Here is a 23484-nt window from a genome sequence, read left to right as displayed (position 1 = left end):
TGAACAATGGAAATATTTGTCTCTGAAAAAGATACTCTTTCAAATTTCATGAAACTTCAAGATGCGTACAATTCAAATATACATTTCTGACCATCGTAGGAACCCAAAAAGATACAGCTTTGAGTAAAGATGTTTAACCTGACTGAAGAAACAAAACACAGAATGACAACATAGAAAATTGAAACTAAACAGAGCGTGCCACTGAACAAAACACCTAAATTAACTACTTGACACACAGGGATATGGGTGTAACGGATACACAAATTGAGTAGAAAGGAAGCACAAAATGAAGTGCCCCTAAACGAGAGAAGTGTGGAGAGGAGACACAAACAGATCAGAGGGCAAAAGAGGTGAGGGCAGACAAGTTTGTTGTGCAGATGGAGGATAAATAAAGAGCTCACAGTGATGATGTCCAGGATACTGAGCAAGCTGTGGACGCTGTCCCCTGGAAGAACATCCTTCACTACTGGCTCTGTGCCATCCTAAAAAAAAAAAGGAAAACAGAATATATGACACCAACAAGAGTCAACCTTTACAGGGAGCCTACATATATCCTGCACCTTTTAATAAATCTACAAGATTCCACTGGAATTGGAGGAAAACAAGCCATACTGGGCAGAGCTTAAAATATGGAATGGGATCCCACTCCTGATTTGTAAATACTGACAGAAGCCAACAGCAGATGGAAAACATTTAGTAATTAAATACTAACAAAAGGTGTGGAGAGCGATCAGTTTTCTTTTACAACTTGTTGTTAAACAGCAGACTGCATCTAGATAAATGTTGCATTACTGCCCTCTCCTGTTCATATTTTTTCATGAAAGCTGAGAAGGACACTGAACAGTCATTATACAGAGTTAAGCATGCATATTCCCTTGCTTCACATTTTATTAAAGTCTCTCTCTGTGCAAAAATGTGTTGTTTTTATGTTTTTTGTCTGGCCTTGACTACACCCTACTATCTGTACAAAGTTTGTCATTTGAGAGGTGTTTTCATATTCTTCGACTAAAAATGTCAGTGCGCTTTCCAAAAATTTGACATTCAAACATACGCCAGGCAAGCTAGATTAAGTACATTACTGTTACAAAAGCCAATCGCTGTCTAAACAAATACCGATGGGGGAACAGACGTCGACAACACTGGCAAAGACGCCTGAAACCTCCAGCACAGAGTGGACTTGTCAGTATAAAGAGCGGAGCTTGCATTAGTGTAGTGAAAGTTTTTACAGCGAACATGGTAGGGTTTGTCAATTTTGGATGTAAACCATACTCTGGAGCTTCCTTGCAAAAATCCAAAAAAATCCACTTTACGGCAAAAGTTCAGCTTTTCCGAAAAGAAAATCAACTGAAAATCAATGTGCAATCCACTCACGTTCTCCTGGATGCAGAGCTCAAGTCGTCCGTCCTGGACCACGTAGATGCTATCGTCATCGTCTCCTGGCCTAAACAGACCTTCACCCTCCTGCAGCTCGATAAACACCATGTGTCGACACAGCTCCAGGAACAGGGGTTTCTCAAAATGACCCAATACCCTACAACAAGTTGCAGAACACACACATTATGAATCAAACGGGAGACACAATGGGAGAGCCTAAACCTGAAGGAAAAGATGTATATTTGTCTACCTGACATTTTTCAGCATATAGAGGACCTCGGAGGGCAGATTTGAGCTCTGCACATCAAACTCTGTTAGGTCCGCCTCCAGCAGGGATGGAGGAGGTTCCTTAGGCTGCAGGGTTGGAGGATCTTTACGGATCCTCAGGATTCTGTTGATCAACACAGAAAAAATTGTTTCATAAATTCCATAAATCACTAAACTCAGGACAGTTAAAACAAATCTGAAGAATTGTTTCACACTAGGGCTGCAACCAACTATTATTTTCATTATTGATTTATTTTCTGGATCAATCGTTTTGTCATTGAAATGCCGGGAATTACTGAAACATGCCTTAGTTTTACCAAAGCCCACAGCGACATCTTCAAATGGTATGTTTGATCCAATTAAGAGTCCCAAAATCCAACACTATTCAGTTTGTTATCATGTATGACAAAAAAAAGCCTCTAAAACTCAAAATAAAAATCCATGAAACCAGCAAATGTTTGTCTTTTTTGATTGAAAAATAGCAAAATGATCATTCGACTATCAAAATGGTCGCCAACTAAATTTCTGTTGATCAACTAATTGATTAATCGACTCATCGTTGCAGCTCTAATGGACACACAGAATGAACAAAAAAAACATTTTAATAGAACATACTTGCGAGCTATGCTTAGAACTTTGGTTCTTTTGCGTATGCGAGGCGTTTGCTTTGATACTGAGGTAGAGGTGGGAGGAGGAATCGAGGAAAGCGTCTGGACCTTAGAAAAACAAACATATTCAAGATTTTAATGTTTGCTCTTTGTTTACTGCAGACGGAATAAAAAATATATTTATATTTTGACACAGGTATAGAACTGACAGAAAGAACCAGATGCTAAAAAATATGAAACTGCTTGATTAAATTAGGCAATATGCTCATGATTTCATTATTACACTAAATGCGTCAAAGTAATTTCAGTCTTTCTCTTACTGTGTGAATTACAATGATAAGATACTGGAGCCTTAGTGGATATATTGCCAGTGCACTGTGTTTCATGCAGAGGTGCATTGACACTCAGTCTTTTGGGAAAAGGATTACATTAAGTTTTAATGCAGGGAAATGTGGAAATCTGAAATTCACTGAGCATAATTTTTACCCTTTATATGTATAAAAGCATTTTTACCAATTTACCCAATTTGTAGTACTGAGGTGAGTCTACCTGAGTGAAATGTAAAAGCGTATGAGTGTAATACAGAAATAGAAATTAAAAAAAACCTTTCGCATTATCTTCCTCCCATAGAAAAGCACTTTATCTCGTTTTCGGAAGCGATAATGAGGCACACCAGGCTGTTGTTCACCTTGTCACAGAATCCAAAAACAAAACGCAGGTTAAGAACACATATTGAAGAAAACTGAAAAGAAAATATATACCTTTGAAAAGAGCCTTATCATTAAAAGCAGACATGAAATATGTAGCATAGGACTAGAAGAAGAATCAAGTTCAGAAAGAGGTTGGATGACTCACGAGCAAGCTTGTATCTCCTGTAAAGGAAGAGCACCACAATCCCAATGAGTGTGACTGCGACTGCAGCTCCAATCAGCACGCCTGTGAGCTAAAAGATGAAAGGGCATGGTAGTGTAAGTGCCCACAGAATACAGCGTTTTAACCTCTGGTTTACTAACATTGTCCATTAAGGTCCCTCCCGATTGCTTACCTGAGTAACTTAGACCAGAAAATTCACTGCCCTCTTATAAATCACCTCTCAAGACTCACTTTAATATTATAGCAGTCACTGGGCGCATTTTACTGCATAACGAGTTAATTTACTCTTGATACTTAATCTACAACATTCTGACAATACCTCTTAGTTTTACTTAAGTAGGGGTTCGAATGCACATGTAGTTTAAGCTTTTAAAACCTTGAGCAGCGTCACTTTTCTTGTGCTGCTTTCAGATGCCTTTCACAACTGTTTAAACCTTCTGAATCCTGAGCAAAACAGGATTCAGATTGCTTCAAAAACATGTGAAAAGAGTTAGCAACATGGTAAGAAATGTCACAAATTGAAAATTGAAAAGCAAGGGAAAAATTATATTTATAATTATCATCATTTATAATTATAATTATTATCTTTTACTTTTTTGCTTTCATATATTTCTTAATTTATTACCAATTTTCAGGAATTTTTCTTGTACTTTTTTTTAACTTTTAGAAAGTAGTGAGACAACTCCAGGAACAAATGAGTATTAACTCTCAGGATAATCTTTTGCCGTCTGTTTGTGAAGTTTAAGTGGCAGTAACGTTCCAAAGTCGTGACTTGTTAGTACAAAACAAAACAGGCAGTCCTGATTTATTCTACTAACTGGGAATAACAGTATACTATGACAATTAGTTTATTATACATACTAAAAAGAGACAGTATGTTGTATGTTCTTCACAAAATGCACACATTCTGTAATTTTACTGTGAAGAGAAATGCAAACATGCTGCAGATGTTTTCAGATGTGACTGAATCTAAAAACTTCAATTAATCTTCACTTATATGAACAGAGGTAATGTTATCTCAGTTATATGACAGAATAACAATATGAGCAGGAAAAAATGTTTCATGTTACAAATCAGTGTTTGGCATACCAGAGATGGGCGGCTAGCCCAACACCTGTTAATGTGTATTTTCTCTGATAATTAAATATCCATAAATTCATGTGTTTTTTACCAGGAGCTGAGGTATCTGTAGAAGTCTCCTCCTCTCCAAAACAAATGTTCAAACCACAACCAGGTGGTTTGAACCAGTAAAAAAAGTTGTTAACTACCATGGACTGTGTCTGGTTTGTCTATTCTGGGCTACTTTAGGGACATGGCAGTATAATATGGTGATCTTTGTAAATATAAATGTCTCATTCTAAGGTAACAAAAACACACAGATTATACATTATAGAAAACATATTTATTACATTATATTCAATTTTTGCATAGAAAACCCCCAAAATGACACTGAGCCTTTAAATGATAAGTAGTCCAATAAGGCAGAAAACTGCATAAATGAGCATCTACATACAGATTTTGCTCTAATTGCTTATCTAAAAGGGCTAACACAATAAATTGTTTTTTCATACCATGGTGGTCTGCATCCTCTCCTCCACAAACTGTTGCAGTCGTGCTCTGAGGTCATTTTTGCTGTTCACAAGCACCTAAAAACATAATAGCACAGTTTCATAAATCAAATAAATAGCAAGTAATCTGTGATATTAAAATTAGGATCAACATGTTCCTCACCCATAGAGAAAAAAAATGGTCTGTTAATAAATGGTGTGAACCAAAAACACAAACTTTTTGTCTCATAAAATACAGCTAAAATGTAGAACCTTATGTGAAGTATAATGTAAACTAATAACAAAGATCCCTACATGCACAGTTAAGCTCAGGAACATGACCACTGCACCACTGCAGAGGAGGACACTTTGTTGTGCAACACAAGCAAAACTGAGAATGAGGTTAATTTCATGTTATACTGTCCTACATATGCAGATATATGAGATGTACTTTTCAGTGAAATGGCCTCCATTTATGTCGATTTCTCTCAGTTGGATGACAGTTAAAAAGTTGAGTTATGTTTTAGAAGTAGTAATATTTTTAGTGACTGAGCAGTAAGGAACATGTATTTTGGATTAATCACAGCAGCTATATTGTAATGGTGTACCGATTAGGGTACGGCACATCATTTTGAGCATGACAAAGATAAAGTAATCAATCATATAGCTCAAATGATGTCACATATGTTTTGCCAGTTGTTGCCCAATATTTTAAAATAAATAGTGTTGCTTACTGAACTCGCCCATCTGCACAATTCACCATCAGTCTCCCCTTGGCAGTCCATAACGCTAAGCCTGCAAACCGAATATGAGGTTAAACCTGGGCAGCTATAATCTCACAGACAGTACTGTTGTGTGTGAGGAAGCTGAGTTACATGGAAAGCTCACAAGTTGTTCGGAGAAAAAAGGGAAACTTTGAAAACAGGAACATGGATTTGTGAATTAGCATGTTTCACCAGCCACCTTAAACATCTTGTTTTGTGTCTTCAGTTAAGTAAGACTTCATGAAAGAGCAGGTTAGCTAGTGTAAATAGCCTGAAAAGTTACTGGCAGCAGTTGTTGATTTCAAGTGGCTGTATCCTACACCTTAGCTATAGCTTGACGTTAGCTAGCTAGCTGGAAGCTAGCACACATAAGTTCCCGTCTTACGAGTAGCTACAAATACCAACAGACACGTTGAGATCTTAGGTTTATGAGATTCTCAGCGGACACAAATCAGTACGCTTACATTTTGACGCTTGCTGTTGTGCTGCTTTAGGCCGGTAACATTGCTAAACAGAAGATGAAGCAAACTTAGCGAGTAGCTAACAGAGTTTTGCTCCGTCTTGGTTGTGACTTGCTTAGCCCCGCCTAACTTTACAAATCAACCAATAGCGTTTTCGATTTTTTCTGTTGCCTTGGTACCAAGATTTTTGTCCAATCAGAACGGAGCAGGCACATCCTAGACTTCCTATTTACCACGTAAAGAGCATCTTCTACTTTTACACGAAACGCAGTTTTAAATAATGAATAAAAGCCTTTAATCGAATAAAAATTGTTGGTTATAACAAAGAACAATTACCCAAATGCCAGTCTTAAGTACAATGCAACACTTTACTGGAGTATTCCCATTTTATGTTACTTTATGCATCTATTTCGGAGGCAAATATTACACTTTAACTATATTTGCGGCTGTAGATTACGATTTCTTTTTTAATTTGGAGCATATGAAACGTGATGTATTTTATGCAGAAAAACACAATACCCAATAGCATATAAAGAAGTTATATAACATTAACATCAACATCAACTTTAAAATACAGTTAAAGGTCCCATAATACACTCATTTTCAGGTTCATGCTTGTATCTGGGGTTTCTACAATAACATTTTGATGTTTAAAAAACACATATTTTCCTCATACTGTCTGCCTGAATATACCTGTTTATTTGTTTTTATTTTTAGAAGTATCTTTATATTAATTGTCTCATCCATTTCATTTTTGTATTATTTGTGTTTATTTTAATGTATTATTGTTTTTGAGCCAATTGTTCCTGAATATACTTTTATTATATTGTTCTCTGTTATTTTAGTTTGCTTTTTTTTCGTAAGGAAACATTAAAAGAAACATGACCTAAAAAAAGAAAGAAAAAATCAATATTTGTTTAAGTATACATTACCCTTAGAATATTTTCTGCACTTTTCCTTGTCATCAGACAGCCTTTCCAAGAGGTAATTGAGGCTTTATATCACAACAAACTCCCTTTACAAAAATAGTAGTTTGATTTAGCACAACACTGAGTTGCTGGTCTACTACTGTGTTGATTGGCAAGTGTGCAAGGTAAAGCAGGGTCAATTTTCAAACATACCTTACACTTGAACTCATATTGATTTCTTTAGATGGTTAAAATACGTTTTGTTGTGGCCCCCATCTACAGCAGTACTTTGCTTAGCTTCTGTGCCAGTATATTTGGTTTATCAAAAATAATAGCAAAGCAACAAACAACATAAAATAACCACAGCAGAAATGTCAGATAGGTCAAGCCATTGTGTTTAACTTATGATCGTTATATATTACAGTTACGGCTGAAAATGACATCAGAAATCAACAAGTTTGCCAGTTTTACATACCTCCACACTGTGATCAAGGGCCAGTTGTCTACCTGGAGGTGATTGTTAGAGCGGTGTCTCAGTGTATTGCCTGTTTCACTGGAAATGCATTGTGAGGCAACAGCTTGGGTCCCTGTTTACTTTCTGTCAGCTGATGTCATTCACTGTTAAATATCCCAACAGGAAATACAGGACCCATTTAAAATGTTTACTTTTTTAAGTTTGAAATATCTTGTTTATGTTTCTACATTCAAAAATCTTTCCGATCAATCTGGGGTTTTTTTTATTTATTTTTTAAAATCAGATGAAAAACAAAAAAAAAAAAGTATACTTTTATCAATTACTTTGGTTTATTGACTTATATAACCTTTCAGCTTAGGTTGCAGAGATTTTAGGGATATGAATCATTTGAAGATATTTCAAGAAATGACATCCCAGTAAGCTAAAAATACCAATGTAGGCACCAGCGGACCATTTCTATTGCAGAGCTGCAGACATGTTCATGCATCAGAGAGAATAACCCAATGAATGTACAGCATAGGCTATATGTAAGAATAAAAACGTTTTTATTTTGTTACATAGTATTACTTTATTTAATTTTATTCATTAACTTCCAGGCAACATACTGTATATGTTTTCCTGACATTTACATGTACAGGGTCTTTTCTGTTTTGTTTTTTTACTTTAATTGACACACATCATTAAACTTGCCCAATATTGATATGACCAACACCAAACTTGTTTGCATAGTCTTTAATATTTACCATATCAAAATATTTTTTCCTTTATCTATGTCAGAGTTAAATATAACTGAGATACATGCATTCATACACACGCACACAACACACACACAAATTACAAGGACGGATGGAAAAAATATGAGGGGCCTTACTAATAATCATTGAAAGACACAATATTTCTTGTTAGTTTAAAAACTTACCATTAAATATACTTTAAAAGCAAAGACTACCTTTACAGTTTGCCTTATTTACAGCAAGGCCATTTGCTTTTTTATGTTTACACTAATCATATTTTTAACATTTGATTTAAAGATTTATCTGATTTCATGTCATTATTTAATCGCAATTGACATTACATAAAGGTTTAGAGACAATACATGCATGCACAACAAGATATAACATAAATATTTTCTGGGATTTACAGTGCTTTCTCGCTCTTACTGGGGTTGAATAACAAATCCGCATCAGTACAATTAGTGCATGCAACAGCACATGTAGTATATTTACAAAAAAGAATTAAGTAACTCTGAAGTAGCAGTTGGCAAATATAGTAAAACTCAACACTTTTTTATAGAAAGCTTGTTATTGAATATGCCACTGCAGTATTCATCATCCAGGCTCTCATTTCGAGACAAACAAAACAAGTCATATACAGTTTTCAGGCATTTTGTCATCTTCTCTCCTTTGTTCTCTGCATTTCTCACTCTATCCTTCTTTGTTCTCAGTTTCACTTTTGAGATTTGTTCACGTGTTTTACGACAGGTCTGTACGCCAGTTCAATCTCATCGTTGTTTGGGCAGGTGTAACGAAACTCATCTCGTTTGTAGGCATTTTCCAGGTAACGTGTCAGGCCCTTCAGATTTGACTGGATGTCAAAGTTGTAGTACTTCTTCAACACCACCTGAGGTAAGAGGGATTTTAAGATTTTATTATTTGCAAAATTAAAAAAAAAAACATTAAATCCAGGGATGGCTCATTACCACTTTTAACACCTCTTTACCACTAAGATAAAAACTAATAGATTTGCCTCCCAAGAGAGTTTTATGCTGCTGAACTCTGCTGACCTTGACAATGTTGAGTTTGGGAAGCAAGTTGCAGTCTGCCAAGGTGAGGGAGTCACCATCCAGGAAGAGACGTGAAGACACAGTGGCATTTGGGTTCTGTTTCAGCTCGTAATCCAGAGGTGTCTCTAGGTACATGTTCAGCTTCAGCAGAGTTAACAGAAATTTCTTCTCTGGTGCTGGAAAACAGAAAAGTTATTGTTAACCTTCAGGTCACAGCCTCCAGAAATTACTGTAAATTCTTTCTTGAAATATCCAATTAATAGCCCTTACTTTCATTCAAATCAGGTCGGGGATTCTTCACATATCCTGAGAATTTCTGGAAGATATCTTCTCCGGCACAGTTGGACTCTCTGTTATTACAGCACAGTTTTGGATACCTGCCATTGGTATATTGAAAAAAAATGTTTTAAGTGTCAGCAGAATGGTGAATGATATTCAACTAATGTTGCCTGGGTCCAGACCTTCGAATCCGCCCACTCCACCGAGTATGACTTGACTGGAAACGGAGTGTAATGAGTTGATACTTTTGTCCGATATCAGGCAACAATAAATATGTTTAACAATCAGCTTGTGTCTTTAAAAAAGATGCAGTTTACTTACTGTGGTGGAGCTAGGGTCTCCTCCAGGAACTCCTCAATCTTGTTAGTGTCCGTTTTGACCTCACCGTTATACATGAGGAAGGGAGGCTGAGAGCCTGGAGCCACATCCTTCAGCTGATCAGGTGCCCTGCAGCCAACAGCAGACAACAAACAAGCTTTTTGTTCATGACAAGCTTTGAGCCAAACAAATACAAATGAGTAAGAGAGGGATAATGAGATGACTTTTGCAGGTGAATTTCCTTTACAGTTTTAAAATTTCCCAATTTGTGTTAAAATTTTCAGGAAAACATGCTTTTATAAAAGCCATCTGTAGAGTTCCTGACCATCTAATGGCACCAGCAGACTGGGCATCTTTGAGAAAATATTAATTGTTGTGTTATTGTATCTTTCTCGAAGTGGTACCCCCACTGCCACAGATGTTACAGATTAACAAAACATATGAAGGAACAGAAATGCAACAAGGGACAGTGTGTGAGGAAGACAGGGAGAAAGAAAAAAAGGGGAGGGCAATATCACTGTTTTAGAGGGGTTTTGTCACTGTTGGCATGCTCAATTTTTTAAGCTGGTACAAAAGCAGTGATATTATGAAAGACAAGACAACCTAAGGTATCCATTGGTACCAACTATGTCATGCTAGATTGTTGGTAATGGGGTTAAATGGTGCTCCAAAATTACCCTGCAGTTTAGCTAGGGAACAACTGGCATGGCAATTTTCACACTTACATAGTTTTCTATAGCCTACTTTAACAGCATACTGGCGAGCAAATTCCTGGTATTCAGTTATGGCTTTAAGTTTTGGTACGCTACCCCAAGATTCACAGGGGCCCCCAATGAAAAATTTCTGGGGGAGTCACTGCTGTCTTGGGACTAAATATACTACTGCCTATTCGAAAACCTCTCAATAGTTGTTGTTATTATTATTATCATAATCATTATTACATATGCATGGGCGTATATGGAGAGCAGGCAGACGTTTCTAAAGCTGATATCTCCAATAATCAGCAACTCACACCAAAATAATCTAGACTGATAAATAGGAAAACAGATAAGAGGATTTTTTTTTATTATTATTATTTGGGGGTGAACTCTCCCTTCAATGTATCAAACCTCTTTCAGTCTCAAAGACAAAACCAATAACATTATGGAAAAACATAAAAAGATGTGTCACCTCTTCATGTCCACAGTAGTGATGGTAAAGTTGACCCCCTTTAACCAAAGAATCATGAAGAGTCTCTGACAGAAAGGACAGTTCCCAATACTCTCACCATCATCACTGGCCTGTCAGACAAACACATGACATTATGAACACACACACGTCTCACTGCTTGCAATCAGTGACATTAAAACAACCAACATGTTATAAAATGGGAAACTGGGAAGTTGATTCAGTGCTGTAATACATCTAACCAAACTACGAATACCTGCACAGATATTCCTGTCAAGCCTGCTCTGCTCCGGCAATCTAAACAGACCGCTGAGGAATTTCAAATGTAGAGTTGAGGCTTCCTTATACCCACATTAAATATTAAACAACCTTATGTTAGATAGTGTTTGGTGTCTCTGCTGTACATTTTCCACCATATCACTGAGTTACGGCATGTGTGGTGGCGGAAAATGCAGTTTTGGGAAGGGCAGGACACAAACTGGACAGGCCTCTTTTTTTAGTTTCTACTGTTCACTACAAGTTCTCACATGGATATTGTCCCTAAATAACAAGAGACAAATAATAGTGATATTCATTCCTCGTCCGCTCAGTCTAAGCACAACACACACTAAAATTACATCAGTTCAAATAAGTATTAGCTGTATATTATTACAGGGTTTAGGTACTAAAATCTTAACATATTTTGAGAAGCTGAAGTAACATGTTTAATAATTCCCAGACAATATCAGCTTAAGAAAATCAATCAACAAAGTAGCTAAAAGAAAATTCTGAAGCACTTTGACACTTAAAAAAATGAATGTTTGCTATTAACAAATATATATATAATAACAAATAAATACTGCATTTACATTGTTTTGTCTACATCTGTGGTTTCTAAGCAGAGTTTTTTAAAAACACATCACAATTATTGTAGGTCTCACCTTAACAAAGAGTTCAATCTTCGGGGCCTCTGCCATTGTACTTTTTCTGTCTTTTTCTCTTCTCTGTCTTTCAATGTCCACCTGTCTCTACTGGATCTACAAAATGGTTTGTTTCAGTTGCTGTCAAAGATTTAAAAAAATCAGATTGTGAAGTTAACATTCCTGTGTAATTATAATTATTTTGCAATCTCAGTCTCTCCCTCACACACTTCCGCGTCACTCTTTAATGAAGCTGATCATGAGACATGTCTCTAAAGCCCGTACTCACAGTCAGCACTGGATGCAGAAACACTTCTTTATCTTCACTCCACCTGTAGCTTTTTTATTTTTGTTATTATTCCAGCGTTTCACCTCGACCCGTCCTCCCGCTCTTCTCGTCTCTGGGCATGTTTCTGTTTTTTGTTCGTCTCTCACCACACCTGTCATGCTCGGAGAGGCAGCCTACACCCCCTCCGGCCTTTCCAGTCAGACCAGCAAATCTGGATCTCTGCCTCTCAGTCTTCCAGCATTTTCTCTGAAACCTGCCACTCGCAAACTGTAACTGTCTCAGTCTGTCCACTTCAGCCTTTATTGCTCTCTGTCTGCCCCTGTTAGTGCTCTGTCACTTTTTCTCTACCAAAATAGATCAGTTCATTATCAGTATTTCATCGAGGCTGCCATATCACAATAACTTTGCTATTGCAAAGTTGCAAAACATTGCTATTGTTGTTTTTCATATATATTCTGTTATCAGTTTTGCCATCTCTTTTATGATGTCAGTGTTAACTTTTGTGTGGGTTTCTGATATTTTATTTTTATTCTGTAAATCAATCAATTTATGGAGATTTCCAATGACTATCCAACATAACTTTATTTCCTTCAAGTGTCTAATTTGATACCTTGGTACCTATGCTATATGGCCAAAAGTATGTGCAAACATTACAAATATATGTGACACATGTGCACAACATCTAATTGTAAAAGCATTATTATGCTGCAACAAACGCCTGCAAGCTTCTGATTTCAGGCTTCACAAGATTTTTTGGAACCTGACTGCAGGAATTTACTCCCATTCAGCCTCAAAACATTTATGATGTTGAGCACTGATGTTGCGTGATATGACCTGATGCTACAGTTTATGCCCAAAGGTGCTGGACAGGTTGAGGTCAGGGCTTTGTGCAGGTTTTTGCTTCAAAATAAAAATTTGGCATTGAAAATTTGCACTGAAAAATGCTTCACTGAGAGATAAAACATGGGAATTAAAACATATTTTACTTTATGTTGATATTTTTTGTATTCTGACATGTTTTTCAGCAACAATTTCATTTTTGGATACAGGCTTTGTTCATGGGGAAACTGTAAAGTACCTTCCCCAAACTGTTGACACAAAATTGGAACCTGTTATCTGGAACATTTTGTATGGTGTATTATTTAAGGTATATAATGCTGGATTGTTGGCTACTGTTTGTAAACATGCTTGCCAGCGGAAGTGAAAGTAAAAACCAACCCCAGACTCACTCTTGATTGGTGTTTTGCCTCGCTGTATTTACATTTTTTCAGAAGTGTGTCTCGTGGAAGCCTGATGTTTCCAGTCTGGCACCTGGTCGCTTTTTTTTAAAGCCCTGACTTCACCTGAGTGCTGTGGATGTACATGTCCATGAATGTCCCTTACACAGAAAATAAAAAAAACTACAGGCATTGAGCAGAGTCTCTACAGAAAAATACTTGGCCACACACTTCTAGTGGGTCACAAGTGAAAATCCTGCATATTATACCTTTAAGAGTTTGCTAAATTGAAGCTAAGGGGCCAAACGATAAAAATAACGCCAGAACAAATGTGCACATAAGCATGTATCCACATATTTTTGGCCATAGCATTTTCTCACTATGTCTGAAAGACGTTGAGAATCAGAAAAATGGTCTCGTAAGGACAAATTTTGAATTTTGAGCATTTTTCTTTACAGATTAACAAGATATTTGCTTTCTTTACCTGAAATAATCTGCCCTCATATCTGTCTCTCTTTCTCTCCGAGTTATTATCAATAGTGTTTCTGTAGTTTGGTACTTCCTTGTCATCCTCTCAGTTTGGTATGTTTGTTTTGCGCTCATCCCACAGCTAACTTTTAGTTGTTGATCAGTATTCATGGCAGGCTGAAAATGCTCTCATGTAGAAGGTATTCAGTGAGGTTTCGGTGATAGGAGACAGGAGTTAGAAACAACCCTGCAGCGAGCTGACATAAAGAGAAACAATGGTGCAAGCTGAGAGGAGTGAGATAAAGATTTCAAAGCAGAAAGATACACATCAGCGGAGATATGGCAGAAGGCACACGAGGCGAGGACTGCACAGGAGAGGAAATCATGAGGGCGTGATACATTCATCTGTGACTCTGTGCTGTGGAATCCACAAATTGTTGTCATTGATTGTATGAGGTTAATTAAAGTAAATTATTATTTAACAAATAGTATTGTCCTGTTATGATCTCAGTGAGAGGTGTTCTCCTTTCTTTGAACTGAAACATCCCTGGTAACAATGAAAGGAACAAACAAGATGTCCTTTTCAATGTCGTTGTTGCTTAGTGGTGAATAAAGTTGACAGGTAATATTGCTGTATTTGCGTAGGTCTCCCACTCTCAGCTCTATAACACCATCCTATCAGTGTCTTTACAAGCATGATGAACTAAAGGGCATTTGTTGTTTATAAAAAACCAAAGAGACAAAATAATAAGTGATGTGTTTTTTTGTACTGTAGCCTATAATAGCAGAAATATGGTACTTCATTTTTGTTTGAGCAGCTTCAAAGAATATCGTATCTTATTCATCTTGTTTACACCCCGGGATGTACATCGAAATGTAAATCAACAAGCAAACAACGCTGCGCAAAGACAACAAAAAGAGGGTAGATGGTACAAAAGGATTTTTTTTCACCTAAAAAATAGAAGGCATAAAGGAGATTTAATAGTAAAGATGGTGACTTTTATGAAAGATACATTTTTGTCATACTTGCTGAAGCTTCCTGTTTTTACTTTGTTACAAATACTAGTAATAAAGAAACTGTACTGAAAGCTGCATTAATGTCTATGTTTGAAAACAATTACTACCCTTTCTACTAATAACAATATTTAACTATTACTATATATATTATAATATATTATTTTTATTCATTTTCCATTTTTTTCTGTTATTTCTATTCTACTCATTAAAAATTCCTTAAAATTGCATTTAGTCAAATTACATACAACCAATATCCAATTCACCTGCATAATCATGGAGCTCTGGGGGCCTCTAGGGGCCTCTAGGGGCAGTTGTCCACTTTGCTTGGCTTGTGCTCCAGCCATCATCATGTTTCAATGTGAATTAAATTCTGTTGCACATCGCCCTCCTGAGGTCTTTTAGTAAACTGACATAAATTTAAGCATAACTGTAAACCTAACACAAATTTAAAATGTAATTTAGGATTAGGATCAGACAAAATTGATTGCAAATGCAGTGGAAGCTGTTACACAGAAAATTTTGTCTTGTTTCTGTACTGCTCAGATATTTATTATTCAAAGCTCAGTTACCAGGTAAGCTGTGACAAGAAACCACAACTACAAAAGAATAGTGTTAAAGACAGCTAATATTTTTTTTTAATCATCAAAAGTGATGATTCATTGTAATGGCATTTTAAATATATATATATAGATATATATATAGATATATTATTTAACTTAACAGCACAGTGCTTTCCACTTTCTTATAATAATAATAATAATAACAAATTTGACAACATTAAAATATAGAAAATAAAGTGGAAAAAACACCATCTATATCGAAAAAGGCAGATACATTAAGAAAGGTGATCAGGTTCTCTTAAATAGGCCATCGCCCCCCTTCACTCATGCTGTTAGTCTTTCTAAGGGTAAGACATTACAAGTTTCGCAGTGCCACTGTATGACTTTTTTTTTCTTTTTTTTTTCAAAGAACATCTACATGATAAGTTTCTTTTGTGTAGATATACACATAACAATGGTAGAGCAAGACCTGATGAGTCAAATATGTCCTGGATTATGACCTTCAAAAGATTTTGGTTTGACGCATCCTGTTCCTACACAACTGCTTATTCATTTTTAATACTTGTGAAGCTGATGCAAATGGCACCTGCTGCACTGATTAGCAAATATACTGCTAAGAAAGCGCATGTACTTGAATTTAACATGTCAAGCTGGTAAATTCAGCACAGAAAAGCCTTTGCTGCTCAGTCTGCATGGAATATACTGCACTGAAGTCCAAATTTATCACCTTAAAATAATTTTAAAAAGAGCCCAATCAACAACAGAAACCAAACAAGTAGATACAAAACATGACCCACACATTAATGTTATTTCCCACACCAAGGACAGCTAATTCCTCTATCCAAATTTTTTGACAAACCACTGGAACAAAACTTCCAGATTTGTGTGGTCAATAAATACCACATTACAGTTTTGCCTTTACTCTCTACAACCCAACTACACTGATGACTCACTGGTGTGTGTTTACTCTTGTGTAACCCCCATCGTCTTTCTGTTCAACACTTCCTCTTTTTTTCCACCAGTGCACACATGCCCATGCAGCAAACATCTTCTGACATGATCAGTTCTTGCAAAGTATTGCCAAAAAAAAGAACAATTCAGCAATTTAAAGATTTAAAGCAGTGTTGAAGAGGATGTGGAAGGATGGAGAGAGGGGGTGAGCATGAAGCAGGATGCTGAGCTCAAATCATATTCAGCGATCTTACAGAGAGCCACACCTCAGTTTCCTTGAAAGGGGCTGCATTTTTCTGTTTTTAAGCACTTCAAGCTCATCATCACATTCTTACCAGCAGCAACCGAAAATGGTATCAGTGGTGAGTGAGGACGGACAACAGACTGCTTATCTTGTGCTCAGGTTAGTGGAGGAAGCTTGAGGTTTTCTTCGTCGTGCGTCTTTCTGGTGAGTGTGGTCTGACTTCTGTAACACATTTTCCTTTGTAATCTCTCTGGCACGTTGTACAAAATCATCAGCTGTGTTTCTAAGCCGATACTTAAGTTAATTGGGGTTAATAAATACATTCAGGCTTGACAGTAAATTGGTGTGTCCTTTGCACCACTAACTCCTAACAACAGTCAGTGCCAACATAGATATTTCATCACATCCTGTTCACAGTTGTTCTTGAAGTGTGAACTTTAGACAGAAAAATAATGATTATAATAATGTCCAATCATAACTGGAGGCCCTCAAGTCTTTCCTAAGCTCTTCTACAAAGACAGCGTTCACATATTTTAAGTTAAGATATAAGTCTAAAAAAAAAGTGAATAAAAACTCAACTCTGTGTTGTTTTTACATTTTCTGGTTACTGAAGTGGTTTGGTCTGTGGTACTTCTATGTAATTTCCCTCATTTTAGACCGTACGCTGCTTTTAGCTTGTGTTCAGATAGTGTGAGGCATGACAGCAGCACACAAATGACTTGTTGATGAAGTAAAGTTATCTGATTTTAGATTTGTTCAGTTTTGTTGCTTGCTGCCCTGTTACAATGTGCAAACCAGAATTAGTGAGCTAAAACAATATTAGCCTTTAAGCCTGTAGTGTAAAAAAAAAAAAAAAAATGAAATCGTGGGGTAAATTGTATGAGGGAGAGCACATGGATAAGAGAAAATGAAATGGCAAAAGCCAGATAATTTATTGCACATTACATTCTTTTATTGTTTGTTAACTATGTTGTTTATCTGTGCTGATTACCCATTAGCTTTAGCTTATGTTGTTAGTGATAAACAAAAAATACATAAAAGATAATAATAATAATAATAATAATAATATTAATAATAATAATAATAGTTTTCTAAAAATACTCAGACCTCGCTTATTATTTATAAATTCGTGTTTGTTTTATGATTTTAGACAGAAAAGTTAATATCTGAAAATACAACACTATGTTTTCCTTGTGCTCTATGAAGTCCAGAGAAAGTCCACTGAAAGTTTATTTTATGCACTTTTATATATTTAATTATGTACAGTATCAGTTTTTAAAAAGAATTGTGTGGTTACATATTAATTTTTGAAAAGCCTCCTATGGATAGGTGCTGCAAGCATTTTGCTATAAACTCTAAACACAGCATATCTCATTCTTGTGCATAAACTGAATATTTAACTAATACTTTTACCATGCCCTTTGTGTTTCTTACATCCTGAGAAAGTCATTAGTTCCTTATTTTTGCATCCTGCTCTGTGAAAGGTCTTTTGTCTTATGCAAAGGGAGATCTTACTGTTTAATTTCTGTTAATTCTTGCTCAATGCTGTTATCCTCATGATTTCATAGTGTCCCCTCTCCTCAGAGGAAACACTTTCTGTATTTTTTTGTCTTTGTCTGATTGACTAAATCTTTATGTAAGAAATGCAAATTTATCATAAATCATCAAAAGGCTCTACTCTATCTCTCCTTATTATAGGAAATATCCACAAAATGAACTGCATGAGAAGTTGGATAATTCTTAATGTGTGGTTTGGCTTTAAGATAGGGCAGCCACAGTACTTATAACTTTCTGCTTTTTGTCCATATAGGAAAAAAAGGAAGGTTATACACCAGTTTCTCTGGAGTTGTGGTTGAGCAGAAAATTGGCTCTAGTTTTAGTGGGTGGTGGTGAGTCCTGTTCATACTGGGAGTGACAGGCTGACTTGGAGTAGCTGATGGTGAGTCCTCATCATGACAATAATCTTGGTCAATTACAGACACAACAAAACCTGCACAGCGAGTGCAGAAAGATGTTTTCATCCATCAGTAGCTCTGCAGAAGTTAATTTTGTTTCCACAGTTTTTACTTCACACTATCATGGCTGCCACACCCTGACAATCTCACTTTGAAACAGTGTCTTATTTTTCCTGTTTACAGATGTCAGTGCAAGGTCATACTCACCAGCAATTTCCTTACAGTTTATGACCGCATTCAGTAACCAGAAGTGCATTTTGAATGAAAACCTTATGTAGCACTGCACTTTACAGTTCAGGGGGCCTATCACTACCACCTAATTAAATGCATTGTTGCAGGATAAAAAATCTAATGTATTGATCTACATAAACCTTTTCAGGTGCAAACATAATTTTTGTTTTTTTGCCCATGGGGGGCTCTAAATCTCCAATGTTGATATACCAACGGTTGGAAAAACAGTCAAGGTATTATTTAAAGTACCTTGCAAAATTTCAAAACCCCTTGAAATCTGGATTGATAGTCTTCTTGTGCTGCATTCAGACACCTTTGGCAATCTCTTTGACCCTTTGAAACCTCAGCAAATTGGTTTGATTTCTGTGGAAAACATGGGGAAAATGGCAACAACCAACTGGGCAAGATATGTACCACAAGTTGTCAAAAGTTAGTAAAGGATGACAAGATATAAATTCCATCTCCAGCCTTTAAATTGGCTAGAATACCTGATTTTAACATCCACTTTAGACAAAAGGTAAAGCCACAAAAACCTCATTGCTCTTTATAATCCTATTTCTTAACTCCCTTTTGTGACAGGGGTGTGACAACACTACAAAGACTTCACTCTGCTCAATGAAGAGGTGCTTCCTTTTCTCCTTTCTCTGTCTTATACCGCTGTGTCTGCTCAACGGATGGCTGAGGGATTTCCAGGCCCTGACCGCCAGAAATGTACACTTGAGTAGCAGCAGCAGCATTAGAAATGTCACCATCCTGCTGTGGTACTGGCCCTTCAACAGGTCATTCAGCCTGAGGGGGGACGTGTGCTGGGACCTGTATAGCATCCCTCACTGTAATCTGGTGGACCAGCGCTCCTTGTTCCCCTCAGCTGATGTGGTGGTGTTCCACAACAGAGAGCTGGTAATGCATCGTCAAAAGCTGCCCCTTGAACTTCCACGGCCACAGGCACAGAAGTGGGCCTGGATGTCCCTAGAAGCCCCTGTTTACAATGGAAACTTGCGTCGATATGCAAATATCTTCAACATGACCATAACCTACAGGACAGATGCTGATGTATCCGTACCCTATGGCAAGCTGCTACCCAAGGAGGCTGAAGGAAATCTGGTAGAAGACGCCTCGCTGAATAAGAGCTTCTTGGCCTGTTGGGTGGTCAGCAACTATAAGCACCATCACAAGAGAAGCAAAGTGTACAAAGAGCTCAAAGCCAATGTTCCTGTGAAGGTTTACGGCCGGTGGACAAAGAAACCCATCCCCTCTTCTGCTCTTTTACCTACAATCTCACGCTGCCACTTCTATTTGGCTTTTGAGAACTCAGTCGCCAAAGATTACATCACAGAGAAGCTATGGAGGAATGCTTACCTTGGCGGGGCGGTGCCTATCGTCCTGGGACCGCCACTAGATGATTACAAAGCTGTGGCTCCACCGAATTCTTTCATCCATGTTGATGAGTTTGCATCTGTCGAAGACTTGGGTAAGTATCTACAACAGCTTGCAGAGGACAAGAAACGCTACAATGAGTATTTTAATTGGAAACATCAGTGGAAAGTGAAGCTGTTCACAGACTGGAGGGAGAGACTGTGCAAGATCTGCTCACAGTACAACAGTTTACCTCAGGAGAAAGTTTACGCTGACCTTGAGGCCTGGGTCAACACTAAAGACAACTGAACCTCCATAGCTGTTGTCAAGGGGATGGTTTGGATCTTTATAAGTGGGGTTGTTTGAGGTACTTATCCATAGTCAGTGTATTACATACAGTAGATGGTGGCTGGTACGCCCCCAGTTTGTTGAAGCAGGCTGGGCTACCTCCATAGAAGCTAAGCACCGTACTGCTGTGGTTTGGGGTCAGCAGCAAAATGTGTTTTAGCCGCCTAGAAATTCAACAGTTGAAGTGTACTCTTTATTGAGAGCATTTTCACTACAATATCTGTCCTTTAGAAAGCCTGTTCCAATGGGGAAACCATTAATGGCTTTTTTTCCCCAACTATGCTTTCATCAAAAATGCCAGACTCCATAAATAAAAAACTGAAATTTTAGCTCATCAGTGTTAGTTCGTTGTTTATCTCAATGAGGAACCTGATCGTGAGCTATATAACAGCTTCCATGTCAAAAATTGCTGCTGACAAGAAAAGGCTGTGAAAATTCTAAATATAGTGTACACTTAAAATAATACTGATATATTTTTAGGTGGCTAGAACACATTTTGCTGCTGGTCCCTCCACAGCCATACATTGATTAGCTTCTGTTTTGGTATTTCTGTCTGCTTCTCCAAACTAGGTGCGTGCAAACTGACTCCTAATGTATGTAATAGACTGACTATGGATAAGTAGCCCACCTCATACATCCCCACTTTAAAAGATCCAAACCATCCCTGTAATTTGTCACTTACTTTTGTCACAATGGAAGACATTATGTCCTCATTTTTTCGCATCAGGACCTATACCCTTCTATCATACAAGATGCATTTTCTTCATGAATGATAAACAAATGGTAGAAAATGAAAGGGAGAAAAATTTGAACATTGCAGAGAAATCTGAAGAATTACATCCTTGAGATTGAGGAAACATGAAGCAAGGACATTGTAGAAACATGTATACTGTATATGCAAACAACCAGCACAACCTACTACTTCATATTAAGAACAATGACCAAGATAATTAAATTTCTATCACTGATATCCATAGCACTTTATGACAAACACTTGACCTCTCTAAGATTAAAAGAATAGTTTGGCATCTTGGGAAATTTGCTGCTTTCTTGCTAAAGTCTGACTGGGAAATTGATAGCATGTCTGCACAACAAACAAGAAGCTTCAGCTAGCATCTAGCTAATTTAGCTTAGCACACAGCTATCCTGGCTCTGTCCAAAACTGCAAAATACAACATTTTGATTTGTAGTGACAGCTTTAGAGGTGCTTGTATGTAGACTTTATTACCTTTGGACAGCACCAGGCTTGTTGCTCTCCCCTGTTTCCAAACTAAAGCTAAGCTAAGCTAACCAGCTGTAACTTCCTATTTCTTGCACAAAATTGAGAGTGATACCAATGTTCTCATCCAGCACTCTGCAAGAAAGCCAGGTCAATTCCCAAAATGTTCAGCCATTTCTCTCAGTTTAACTCAACACAGCATACAGTCCAGTCCACTTTAAGGGCACTTGCATAAAAAATAAACCTGAAATAAATACATGCCCAAACTGTGAAATGGCTGCCTGCCTTAAAGCTCCAGTGTGTAGGTATTAGAGGCATGTATTGGCAGAGATGGTCTATAATACTCATAACTAAGTTCTCAGTAGTTTATAACCACCTGGAAATAAGAAGTGTTGTGTTTTAGTTACCTTAAAAAGAGCCATTTATGAGTTTGTGCTCCCCCAGGGCAGCAGCTCAACCTTGCAGCCATTTTTCCCCCAGTGGCTACTTGTGATATTACAGAGAAAAATCCCTTGCAGCTAAAAAAGCATTTTCCCCATAGATCACTATTGTAAAAGTGTTGACAGGAAACCTTGAACGGCAAACAAGACCAATTATTACTCTTTCTAATATGAATTTTTGATCCAGGGAGGTTTAATTTTTGTAAAACTTTCCTCAAGCCAAGAAAAACAACTTCAAAATCTAAGAGCCAAACAAGAACTCATAGGCTGAGCCACCAGGAGAAACATTACTGCATATATTCAGTGGGCCACCTAACCCACAAGCAAACACAGAAGCTAGAAACTATTTTTGGCATATGTGCCAACCAAACAGTTGGACTAAATAGATGCCATCCAATTTCTAAGTATTATTATACATATATGGTCCTCTCCCACAGAGTCACTGGCTCTTTATAGGGCCATTTGTGCTTTCGCATTGGCCATCATAGTTCTAATAAGCGTTTGTACACCGAAGTTTAAGTTCTGAAACCTCACCACTGAATGTCATTAAATCCTACACACTTGTCCTATAATTAAACACAGATACTGTATAGACCTCCACCATGCACAACAGATAGCCTAAGGTAGATGGCACTTACAGCCTCTACTACTACTACTACTACTACTACTACCAAGTGATCCTTGATGGATACATGGTGATCAAGGAATTTAAAACTTTGAAATGTTGAAGAACTGATGACAAAATTTGCGTTTGGTTTCATGTTAAATGATTGAATGCTGAGGATCCTTAAAGAATAGTAAAAATAATGATCTATATGAGTTTTGTTAAAATGTCCTCTCTTCTCTCAAAAGGAGAAAGACTTGAGCTTGAAATCGAATCCAATTCTGCTCTGTTATTACAATGTGAGCATATCCTATAAAAAGACTTTCACATTTTAAGGATGCAGTATGATTCAAACCACTGGCATATTTTTGAATGATTTGATATCAATATCATGATATTGTAATTTCACATTTGTACTGCATTGGATTTTGAAGAGTTTGGCATGTTTAACTGTTGTGTTCATGCTAATTAAATGACTTACTTAAGATATAAGTTGCCATTGAGTCTTGCCTCAGAAAATAAAAGCAATGAAAAACTTATCTAAACCACTGGTTCCCATCTGGGGGTTCAGATCCCTACTAGGGATTGCCAAAGCCTCAAGGGGAATAATGAGGCCTTCTTTAAGGGTCTTTAAGGGGTGTAAGAAAACTTTTGTAAAAAATACACATTAGGCCTTTATATCTCAGCACCCCTTCATTTTTGTGAATATAACTAAATAAAATCATTATTTTTTAAGTTTAGATTATTATTCAAGATATAGACTTTAAAATATCTCACAGGATAGGGACACAGCGAAGACCTGAACAAAAGCCATAGTCACTGAACCTTCATACTCTGCAAAACATCCTGTTCCTGCATTAGA

General features: G+C 37.1%; 3 protein-coding genes across 14 annotated transcripts in view; 1 reads left to right on the top strand and 2 right to left on the bottom strand.

The window, feature by feature from the left end:
- The window catches only part of LOC121959423 (patatin-like phospholipase domain-containing protein 7), a 45785-nt gene extending 39756 nt beyond the window's left edge, over positions 1-6029 (bottom strand). For all 5 annotated transcript variants that reach the window (XR_015775097.1, XM_042508693.2, XM_088070706.1 and 2 more), the window contains exons 1-9: positions 5898-6029; positions 5404-5464; positions 4694-4768; positions 3105-3192; positions 2855-2937; positions 2257-2357; positions 1625-1765; positions 1372-1531; positions 402-482 (exon numbers count right to left, since the gene is read on the bottom strand). Coding sequence is in view for 4 of the 5 variants with exons in the window: in XM_042508693.2 (XP_042364627.1) it covers positions 402-482; positions 1372-1531; positions 1625-1765; positions 2257-2357; positions 2855-2937; positions 3105-3192; positions 4694-4768; positions 5404-5464; positions 5898-5899 (792 nt within the window). In the remaining variant the exon portion in view is untranslated. The remainder of the gene's footprint in view (positions 1-401; positions 483-1371; positions 1532-1624; positions 1766-2256; positions 2358-2854; positions 2938-3104; positions 3193-4693; positions 4769-5403; positions 5465-5897) is intronic.
- Positions 6030-7805: 1776 nt separating this feature from the next.
- Positions 7806-20143, bottom strand: clic3 (CLIC family member 3). 5 transcript variants are annotated; one of them, XM_088071269.1, is made up of 7 exons: positions 20015-20143; positions 11745-11840; positions 10828-10937; positions 9661-9786; positions 9331-9437; positions 9061-9236; positions 7806-8897 (listed from the first exon to the last, which is right to left on the bottom strand). In XM_088071269.1, the coding sequence occupies exons 2-7, from the start codon at positions 11778-11780 to the stop codon at positions 8724-8726; spliced, it is 729 nt and encodes a 242-aa protein (XP_087927395.1). In that variant the 5' UTR covers positions 11781-11840; positions 20015-20143; the 3' UTR covers positions 7806-8723. The 5 variants fall into 5 exon arrangements, with proteins under 5 accessions (XP_087927395.1, XP_087927394.1, XP_042365071.1 ...); XM_088071268.1 differs by having other exon boundaries at positions 11745-11864; positions 20015-20138; XM_042509137.2 differs by lacking the exon at positions 20015-20143 and adding an exon at positions 12013-12177.
- fut7 (fucosyltransferase 7 (alpha (1,3) fucosyltransferase)) lies at positions 16193-23111 on the top strand. 4 transcript variants are annotated; one of them, XM_088071266.1, is made up of 3 exons: positions 16193-16628; positions 18280-18408; positions 19235-23111. In XM_088071266.1, the coding sequence occupies exons 2-3, from the start codon at positions 18406-18408 to the stop codon at positions 20318-20320; spliced, it is 1089 nt and encodes a 362-aa protein (XP_087927392.1). In that variant the 5' UTR covers positions 16193-16628; positions 18280-18405; the 3' UTR covers positions 20321-23111. The 4 variants fall into 4 exon arrangements, with proteins under 4 accessions (XP_087927392.1, XP_042365879.2, XP_042365882.2 ...); XM_042509945.2 differs by having other exon boundaries at positions 16193-16673; XM_042509948.2 differs by lacking the exon at positions 18280-18408.
- The last annotated feature ends 373 nt before the right edge of the window (positions 23112-23484 follow it).

Source organism: Plectropomus leopardus, chromosome 20 (genome assembly GCF_026936395.1).
Source record: "Plectropomus leopardus strain MGB_pleo_1.0 chromosome 20, ASM2693639v1, whole genome shotgun sequence".
Classification (NCBI taxonomy): Eukaryota; Metazoa; Chordata; class Actinopteri; order Perciformes; family Serranidae; genus Plectropomus; species Plectropomus leopardus.
Note: the sequence above shows the minus strand (reverse complement) of the source record. Positions and strands in the feature narration are given on the sequence as shown.